This window comes from Notothenia coriiceps, unplaced genomic scaffold, assembly GCF_000735185.1.
Source record: "Notothenia coriiceps isolate Sejong01 unplaced genomic scaffold, NC01 NC01_scaffold00019799, whole genome shotgun sequence".
Taxonomy (NCBI): domain Eukaryota; kingdom Metazoa; phylum Chordata; class Actinopteri; order Perciformes; family Nototheniidae; genus Notothenia; species Notothenia coriiceps.
In genome coordinates this window covers 1,080,303-1,090,709 of record NW_011352500.1, presented here as the reverse complement: position 1 = coordinate 1,090,709, position 10,407 = coordinate 1,080,303, and the positions used below count along the sequence as shown (strand labels likewise).

At 39.6% G+C, this 10,407-nt stretch overlaps 1 protein-coding gene across 1 annotated transcript; it reads left to right on the top strand.

Moving 5' to 3' along the window:
• The first annotated feature begins 6,281 nt into the window (after window positions 1-6,281).
• bri3bp (bri3 binding protein) lies at window positions 6,282-9,870 on the top strand. Its single transcript, XM_010779092.1, has 3 exons — window positions 6,282-6,649; window positions 7,759-7,861; window positions 7,962-9,870. The coding sequence occupies exons 1-3, from the start codon at window positions 6,473-6,475 to the stop codon at window positions 8,381-8,383; spliced, it is 702 nt and encodes a 233-aa protein (XP_010777394.1). The 5' UTR covers window positions 6,282-6,472; the 3' UTR covers window positions 8,384-9,870.
• The last annotated feature ends 537 nt before the right edge of the window (window positions 9,871-10,407 follow it).

The window sequence follows — 10,407 nt, the reverse complement described above, 5'->3', positions numbered from 1 at the left end:
AAATGCCTGAAGTAAAAAGCAAAACATATCTGTTCTGCATGGCACGCTGGCATTGCAGCTTGCACGCATTGCCAATTACTTTCAAGGACAGCTTTTAAAAGCAAAACAAAAACAGAGCTAGGGGATATAAACATTTATCCAGCTTTAATAAAATGGAATAGAAGGCTATTTTATATTCAAATGAGAATACATTTTTGTCAGTATGGTCATGTGTGGGGCAGACACAGTAAAGTAAACACACAAACCAAATGGGTGTGACTTTTATTGTGGTTCTATTGAGAGGACACCATTAGTAATGTGTCCGTTTATATCTCATATCCACATGCCATTTACTGATTCTGTGTAGAGACTAACCAATACTTACATTTTCAAAATTAACAATACGCGAGTGAATATATTTTTATAATAATTATGTTTATCCCTCCATTACAACTCAGAGACAAGCAGAATGTTTGCAGAGAAGTATGAAGCTGTTCTGGTTACTTATGGTGTCCCAACATCTGAATAGAATACGTTATATTCCTTTATTCTCTTATCCACCTGTACTTCCTAGATAATCAAATTGAGAGTCAACATAATACATTTTCCAGCATGCATTTTAGTATTTACATATCATATTTGTATAGCTTTAAAATGTTAACTTTCTCTCCTTATTGATGCAAACCCCAGCCTCACAAAACTGTGATACTGTATGAAGGATTTAAAGTGGGCCGGTATTCATGTTGTCTTCATATCAACTGAGAGCCCTCAACAAGTTAAGAACAGCAGAAACCTTGTGGTAGCTAAATTGATTTCATACAACAGATTCTGTGTTGGAACCATTGCTATGTTGTTTTTTTATTGACCGAAAAGAAAGCGCTTCAACGATTATTCTTCAAAATGTCAATTTCTAAAACGTATTGGCCGCTCTGTCTCTTTTATACTAACACAGTCTGTGCTCCATGTTAACATCTGGCCAGCTGTGTTATGATAATCTAAGACATCTTAAAATATGCAGTCTAAACTAAGAAATATTTCATGGGGATACTATTTCTAAATCAGCCCAAGTGTTTTTGAGTGCATTGTCATGTCCGTCTTTAGCTATCTTGAGCCTGTAAAAGCCAATAACTACACGCCATTTCAACATTTAAGTTTATTCTTCGTTCCAAGTCCTAAATAGATGGAGCAGAGTAATTGCTCAGTCAATACAGACGTGAAACACAAGGTTAAGGTCAACCCATTAAGATATTTTTGCTTTTCCTCAATAACAATCAGACTCTCTTTTGATTCCTCTCTAATGTCTTATCATTCAGAGGTTGCCCTGGCTATACTTTGAAGTTGTATCCCCAGACAACTACTTGATTCTGTCTCCCCACACTTTTGAACTCAGTCGGAGCATGGGGTGGGGGAAGTGTTTTGGTTTAAAGAAATGAGTGTGTGAGATGGAGAGACGGAGGGAAGAACACAGGCAGAGTGGGGCTGAACTTTCAAAGAGAGAGCAACAGAAGAAAAAAAGGGCCGAGGATGGATGCACTGTTGATAGCCCTAAATCACAGTGTGCCTCTGTGCCTGCGCTGGTGTGTTGACACAACCTCTGCCAACACTCAAGGACACTGTTGACTTCCTCTGGTCATTAACAGATGAAAAATTACTTAATTGAGAGCCAGACTAGCAGGCGTGTGCATTATTTTAAGTGAATATTGTAATATAGCTTAAAGAATAATTACTAATGGCTCTCTTTGTTGGCATGTAAAATTGATGAGAATTTGTGCACTGTGGCTTTTTTAAAGTAGAGCTGCATTCATTAGCTATGGAAATGGATTTTGGGCCAATTGAATGGGTGGGTTGGGGGTTCAGCAGTGCATTAGATCTGACTAGCACTAATGGACCATACCTCATGGGCAGAGTAAGTACACTCAGACACACATTCGTACAGTCTAATGAAAGCACACAAATGAACACTTCACGTTCTCTGATGGATTTACAGTACATTCAAACTTCAACATGAGCCTGCATGTGTGGGAGTGTGTGTGTGAATGTGTATCTGTCCTTACCAGCAGTGGATTGTAGTGGGCGGGCCCTAGGGTTGTGTCCCTGGAAGGAGGCGGCTGCTTGAGGAGTGGACCCAGGGCGCCCTTCTCATAGCCATAGGCCTGGCCCGGGGAAAGAATGGATGAGATATCTGACTGATGGAGACTTTTAGCCCGCAGCCACTGCACACACAGAAAAGGCAAGAAAAAAGACAGAGAGAGCGGGGAGAGAATTCAGGGTTTGTGATGGAAAGGATGCCCAGGCTTACAAAGTAGCTTAGCATTGCCTGGGGCCAATAAAGTGTGAGACTCAGGGAGGGACAGAAAGAGAGAAGGAGCTAAAGTGGGCAGAATATAAAGGACAAAAGAGGGAAAAGTGAAGGGAGGAAAAAAGAAAGTGAGACAGAAGTGCAGGTGCAGGAACAACATATGCTGAGGGACTGGCAATGAAGGCCATCTCAGACAAAATGCCTGAAAACTTTTTACATAAAATGGTGAGCAAAGTTTAAGGGGCTTAAAAAGAACAGCGGTTAAATGGACAAACTACTGTCTTTAGTATGACTTTAGTCTGATTGTCCCACAGAAGGAAGTTGGAATTTTCCACTGTTATTGCTAATAAAGATAATAGACAAAAAGGCCTAGTCAACCGAAAATACGTCTTTGATTCACTGTTAAGGTTGCACAAAACATACACGTCTGATCATCCTTTTTTTTTACATTTCTATGTTCAACACAGTTAAAATCAAGTTACAGTTTTAGTCCTTATATTTTCCATCATGTTCCTAAACTTCCCATATTCCCTTATATGTATGCATACTGTATAAAAGCCAACCTACTGTAGATGAAACACCTATTAAGTTGGAGGTAGAAAATCTATATTAAATAATTTCATGCAAACTGACATCTTATGTCTTTGTCCCCATTTACTTTGCCCACATGCTTATCATATTCCTGCCAAGCTTCTCAGACTGTCCTGCTTCAGCCGTCACAGCCCTGAGCACGCTTCGTGAATCAGGCAAGACAATGTCGGGCCTGGAACCTTCGATACTACCTCCTCAAAATGCTTGGAGCAGTTCTGAAGACTGCGGCCACCATGGATGTTTAGCTAAAGAGACATTGAATCAACCAAGAGACAAGCAAACACTCAAAGTGAATAAGGAAGCAATCAGGAAAGATGTCATTAGCTCAATCTCTTGCCTGACTTGAATGATAATTATTCCATATTTAGTAAATACATTCAGCCTCACCTGACTCATCAGATGCACTCAGGTCTGGCTTAATTTTATGAAAATGCATGTCCTTGACCTTGAATACCCTGACAGGTGAAAGGGCATACTCTCCTGGTCCTGGTGTCCTCTCACTGGACCTACTGAATATTGGCTTTCTCTTGGTCAAGATCAGGAATGGAGCAAAGCCATCTGGAATAAAGACATGTGCAACTTGTTGATTGATGCACTCACTATATGAGATTAGACATTGTATTATACGTTTGTATATGTTTTGTATTGGTTATTATTGCTGACTTTTTAACTAATCACAGACACTCATTAATGGATTACTGGCAGTGCACAGCAGCATTTCAATTGTATGTACAGCTATAGTTTAGCCAGCTAACATTACATTTATTTTAATTATGTGTATTTTGGGCTTTATTTTATTCAGAAGAACAACAAAAAAAGAAGAAGGTCGTATTTTTAAATCGAACCAATAAACCAACATGCCCAAAACGTATTTGCAGTATCACCTTGATGTTATTGTTATAATGCCGGTATAACCCCTGAACATTTAACTATAATAAATGGTATTGCCTTTATTAATATTATTGGTTATGCTCGCATGTTATCCATAAATAAACCAAGAATTTCACCAACAGCGATGCTTTGCAGGCTGTTTTACATTAGCTCCATTCATATTTTAATGGTTAGTTCTGGGAAGGTGCCACATAAGACCGTTGAAAAATGTACTTCATTTTGAATGGTCCGTAACCATGATTCTCGTATGTGTGTATTCACTAATCATTTGTGCATACTGACTCCACTGTTAATGAAATGTTTACAAAAAATATTAATGTAATACAAGCAACACTGCTTGCTTGCAAAAACAAAGGGTTGCTGCACTTCTGTAATGCCTGTCCCCATTCCTGTTTTCATTATGTGCAGCCTTGACCTACTTCATCCTGCACCATTACTGCCTTGCAATGTAGTTATGATATGGATAATGAGAACTCAGGGGAAAGCTTTCCAAGTAACGAGTCCATCTCTGGAACAGCAGTGAACTGCATCTTAAATTCAATTTCCTGTCACGTCTCATGAGCTGGAGGATCACTCTGCATACTGGCCTATGATTTGACAAATGTTGTTAATATAGAGGGACAGTTAGTTGAAACAATAATAATCATATCATCAACACAAATATTCCTCTAATGATTGGAGTAACTGTAACAAAAAAAAACATCTCACATGTGCAAAACATTACAATGATTGGTATCACGATTAATCAGGCATTTATATGCTGAAAGTGATATCAGATTTTCCTGAAAACATATTATCTTCAAACTTACTATAAATCTTCACTCACATCAATACCAAGTCTGTAAGAAAACTGCACAACTGAATGTTTTACAACAGAATAAAATATTGGCCATATCTGTCCCTAAAGATCTAAGTGCATGCCAAGTTAAACCAAGCAATGCGTGTTACTTACACGCTGAAAAACAAGGCATGGAGTACAGGCGTGAGGTACTGAAGCTCTCAGCGTGGGGTTCAGTGCCAGGTTGCTCACTGAACACCACGCTGAGAGCTTCAGTACCAAAGAGATCATCGTAGACTTCAGGAGGAATACTACCGACCTCGCTCCCCTCGACATTAACGGCGAGTGTGTGGAGAGGGTCCACACCTTCAAGTTCCTCGGCATACTCATCACCAAAAACCTTTCCTGGAAGGACAACACCACAGCTGTCATCAAGAAGGCCCAGCAGCGTCTGCCCTTCCTGAGGGTGCTCAGGAAGAACAACTTGGCCACTAAGCTGCTGGTGACCTTCTACCGCTCTACCATCGAGAGCCTACTGGCATACTGCATCACAGTGTTTGTACGCCAGCTGCACTGAGGCCGACAGGATGAGACTCCAGAGAGTCGTAAAAGCAGCACGGAGGATCATCGGCTGCACTCTCCCCTCCCTGATGGACATTTACACCTCCCGCTGCCTCAGTAGAGCCAAAAACATTATCAAGGACAGCTCACACCCCGGCTTTCACCTGTTCAACCTGCTGCCCTCCGGCAGGCGCTACAGGTGTATCACATCCAAAACAAACAGACTCAAAGAAAGTTTTTTCCCAAGAGCCACCATTGCTCTTAACACCTGAAATCATGTGAATCAATGTGACTCTGTACATATATACATATATATCATTACTATTATTATTATTATTATTATTATTATTATTATAAATACACACTATTATTATTATTATTAATTACATTACAGATTTTATTTGTATACTCCTTATTCCTTTATTCCTTATTCCTAAGTATGTATGCTGCGTGTGTTTTGTTGTGATGTTTTTGTTTTGATGGCACCCTTGAAAGGGAGAAGCATTTATTATTATCTCATTGTACATGTATAATGACATTAAACTATTCTATTATATTCTCTATTCATGTCAAATGTGTTCTGTATTCAATTAGTTCATTTTAAAATTATATCATGGGCTGTACCATGAACACTTGCTCTCCTTTGGAACTATTCATATATTGATATTGAAAGTGGATAGCCTTGCTTAGGCCTACAATCTGACAAAATAAGGTATTTTTGTAGAGAGCAGATAATGTTTTCGTTTTAAACTCATCCTTTAACAATCGAAAGTTGACAATTAAGACTCATAGCCTAGTTAATTAAACTGTTGATAAGTATTGTAATTGTTTAGCTGTAGACAAAGAGATAAGGAGACTGAAAAATACAAAAACGCCCATGCAGGATGGTGTTGAAATGACGTAAAAGAAAACCTTGGTGTGGAAGAAACAATGCGTTAGACTCATCCACCGCTGGAGGGCAGCAACACGCTGCACATTAAACTATTGTGTCTCAAGATCGCATGAGTAGAACGATGCCTTTAATGTTAATCGGAACAATTGAAGTCAGGGAAACTTGACACTTAAATGTGTGTAAGTCACTCTAAACAGTGTTGATTCGCATGAATCGTTAACACCGCTGTCCTATTTGTATACATACACCATGTATTTTCTAAGTAACCAATTCAATTTTTTACGCGAAAAGGCCATGAACGCAGGCTGGAGCAGGAATAAACGAGGCATCATTGAACGCAACACGGGTTGTAACCACCATCACAGTCAGTGGCTCATCATCCCCCACCAAGGTGTTTAGGCAGTTACACCCATTCTCACCTTGCGTTTATTTTAACCTTTTTGATACATATTTCTGCTTGACATCTCGGGGGTTCGGCAGCATGAAGGGAATCCGGGTTTTCGCGCTTATCTTGGTGCTTTCCGTGTCTCTGCTTTGCACAGCCGAAGCGGCCAGGAGCAGGACCAGCAACCAGAACAGCTTCCGACGGGCAGCGAACGTCATCTACCAGACCCTCAGCAGTATTTTCGGAGAAGACAACATCAGAGGGTTATACAAGGTCAGTGTGGGATAGTCATGGTCTGGAAAAGGCCCATTGTGTCTTGAAGAAGCTAGCAGACGGGCGGGTTTTGTGGTGTGGCAAACAGGAAACAAGCGCGCCCGGGCCTGAACTACTATTGCACGGATGCCATTTTGAAAAATTAGCCATTATTCCATGTTTTATCCATCTATGGAAGGTGTCACTTGATTTAGTGCTGCCGTGTACAACGGGCTTTAGTTGTGTTTAAATGCAACTACAGTTCAATACTATAGTTTGTTGTTTTACCAATATTCTCATTCATTGTTCTGAGCCCATCTGCAAGTGCATAATGTCACCAAACAGATGGCATGTAGTAGCCCCGTTGGTTCAGGTCATAGCTGCTTCTTTATATCGACTTCATCTTCAAACTATACCATAGCAGCTCTTGCTAAGGAAACAGATTGCGTCTGTGCTCTCATTGGCTTAGCTGCACTTCCTGTATTTTTAAATATAGTGTTATTTCCTTATACATCCATGGTTATTTCCCGTATGTAGGTGCCAAACCAAAAGTGACATAAGTGAGACTAAATACTTAGTTATTCACTGTTCAAATCATATTGAGCATAAGTCCACATTTAGATCATGTGACCATATGAACTTGTACATTTCAATGAAAGCCATGTTTGTCAGTGTGTCTGCTTTACAGGTAGCAGCATGCAAACTAAAAAGGACTGATTACATTCGAAACTGGGGAATGTTTGATGTTTTAACTGATGATGATTGGTAATCAGTTTTTTTATATATAGCCACAAAAGCAATTTATAGTCAGATACTAATGCTAAATGGCGTGATGTTCTACATGTGTTGTGTTAAAAATACTTTAATTTAAATTTAAAGTTAGCCCTGTGTCGTCTATGCTAAGAACTTTTGTCTGACGTGCTACTGCAATGTTACATTAATGAAGTATTATTACCCTGCAGTTCTCTTGTTGTATATTTTGACAACCCTCCTTTTCTTTTGCTGAACTGTAGGACTTTTCCATTTCAACGTTTTTACTTCTCTGTATAAACAGTGGGTCTTAAACTAAGAATGCAATGCTACATTCCAACAGTCTTACCCTTTTTTTTGCATTTCTTTTGTATCTGTAGTTTTTCTCAAAAACCACGGAGAGGTTTGTCCATGGAGTGGACTCTTTTCTTGACACCATCTGGAAGATCTGGTCAGATTTGCTGGATGTGATGGGCATTGACTGTAAGTTTTAAATGTATTATTACATTTTTCTAACATAGAAAGATGGGTGCAGAGTGAGGTACACTTTTGTAACATATACTTCTCTTTCTCCCCTATGTAGCCTCTAACCTGAGCCACTACTTCAGCCCCACATCCCTCACCAACACTCCGGCCCGCGCCCTGCTCCTGGTGGCAGCGGTTCTTGTGGCCTACTGGGTCCTCTCCATATTCCTGGGGGTTTTCTTTTACCTTCTGCACGGTGTGTTCGGCCGCTTCTTTTGGTTGGCACGTGTCTTGCTCTTCGCCCTGTCCTGCCTGTACATCCTGCAGAAGTTTGAGGGTGACCCTGAGCGTGCGGTGCTGCCTCTGTGCTTCATCATGGCTATGTACTTCATGACGGGGCCTGTGGGAGCGTACTGGCGCCGGGGAGGAGGGGCAGGTTCACTGGAAGAGAAAATCGACCACCTGGATACTCAGATCAGGCTGTTGAACATCAGGCTGAGCCGCGTCATAGACGGTCTGGAACGCACCGCGGATCAGTAGGTAGCAGCGAGCAGGAAGGGGAGGGAGGGGACATTTTACAAGCTGCTGCAGTTGATGTCCGTGTGTTTCCTGTACACATCTGCAGCTACGCAACTACTGGGTATTTATAACTCTATTGTAAGATGGGGGACTAAACTAGATTTGAAAACAGTATTTTATCTGCTTTAGTTGATTTTAGTCACTGAATACCTTCAAATCCTCAGAGGTTTGGACAGTTGACTTGGAGCTTACGCAAATCAACCAAACAACTATTTTTGCTTTTATGATTGTCTCAATGATTGAAAGGTTTTTGCTTAATTCAAGAGGAAGATATATGACAATATAAAATGTTTTCTATATGCTGGTCTAATACACCTCAGCTACTTTAAGAAACGCCCACTATTGGGTTTGGATTTTTGGTATTTGGATAAGCGTTGTCAATGCTTTTCCTAGATCAGAAATCATATCTTATGTATGTTTGCTTGTTTCTATCCTTGTGAATAACCTGGGGTTTAAGATTCTTACACAGGTGTCCACAAGCATTTCCCCCTTTTTTAAAACTATCGAAGTGGCGAAGGGTTTGGCGGTATGATGCGAGGGACCGATACAAACATTGTATTTCTAAAACGTTAAAAATCTCAAGACTTTAGATAGTTGTTTATAGCAAGATTTATTTCATTCTCCATCCGATAAAAAAATGTAGATCTAGTTGGAAGTCACCGTCCCATAGTGGCAATAGTTTGACGTCAGGACCTCTTTTTCATTGTGTGTTTGTAAATGTGAAAAGGAGCATGAGCAAACACATCTGGGTGACCTACTTGAATGTGTGTGCAAATGCATTTTTGTATGTGTGTGCGTTTCAAGCTTGTGAAATGGAAAAGCACTGTCACCATCAGACCAGCAGAAAACAGACAGGCAGCAATATCTCAGGGACTCAACCAACACATATAGAATTGGAAAAGAGATATCAAGTGTATTAAAATCACATCTTGGTCTATTTGAGTCAATGCTTTTTCAGATATGGTTTAAAATCTGTTTCAGTAAGTTACAAAACATATTGATAAATCTGGTGTGCAGTCTGTGTTCTTGCTTAATGTTGAAATTGCAAAGATTGATTCATGTATGATGTCAAGACCAATCCCAGCTTTTTGATACTATCATGGACTTGTGGCAGGGATTTTAAGTGCAGCTAGTGGTAAATCGCCTGTTTGAAATGTGGGGAAACATTGGTAAGATTAAAGTTTGAATCAAATTATCAAGACAAAATCATTTTGAAAAAAAAGAAAATCTACTTTTGAGTCAAATTTATTTTTGTGTGAAATTCTCAACCTGGTTGAAAAATACATTAGTTTTGATCCTGTGGCAAAAATACAAACATGCATTGTACAACTCAATTTGACTGCATTAGAAATGATACATATGAAGCTGTACATTATTTAAACTGTTTCACGTTAGTATGTAATGAATGATCTTACCTGTAACTTAATGAAAGATTTACAACCAGCTGACTGATGCTTACAGGATATCATTGTTCTAAAACTGCTCTCTACACAGGTGTTTAGTACTGTAGCTTACTCTAGCTCGTTAGGCTTTTATGTCTTTCTTACTTCTGCCAATATATTTTTAAGTATTTCTCATCATGTGCCGTCCTAAAAGACTGGGATGCTATGCTTCTCTTTGTTTTATATCTTCATCTTTTCATCTACCCTTGGCAGAGCCTTTTGATATTTCAATTCTTAGAATCTGCACTTTGTAAATGCATGTTTTATACAAAAGTGACCCTAATGCTGTGCACATTTTGGGGACTGTTTTTTTTTTTTAAGGAAGATTGACTAACAAAGGACACATGTCATACACAGACACCTAACGCTGCCTGTGGCTATGTCTCAGCACATTCAGATAATTACCCATTTATTAGACCTATTGCCTATCATCCTGTCTTGAAATGAAGTCTTAAGTCAGCAAAATGCAACAAAATAGTGTGTATCAAATTATTGGAAATCTCACAAGCAACCAGTTCCATCATTGCAGTAACTTCCCCCGAC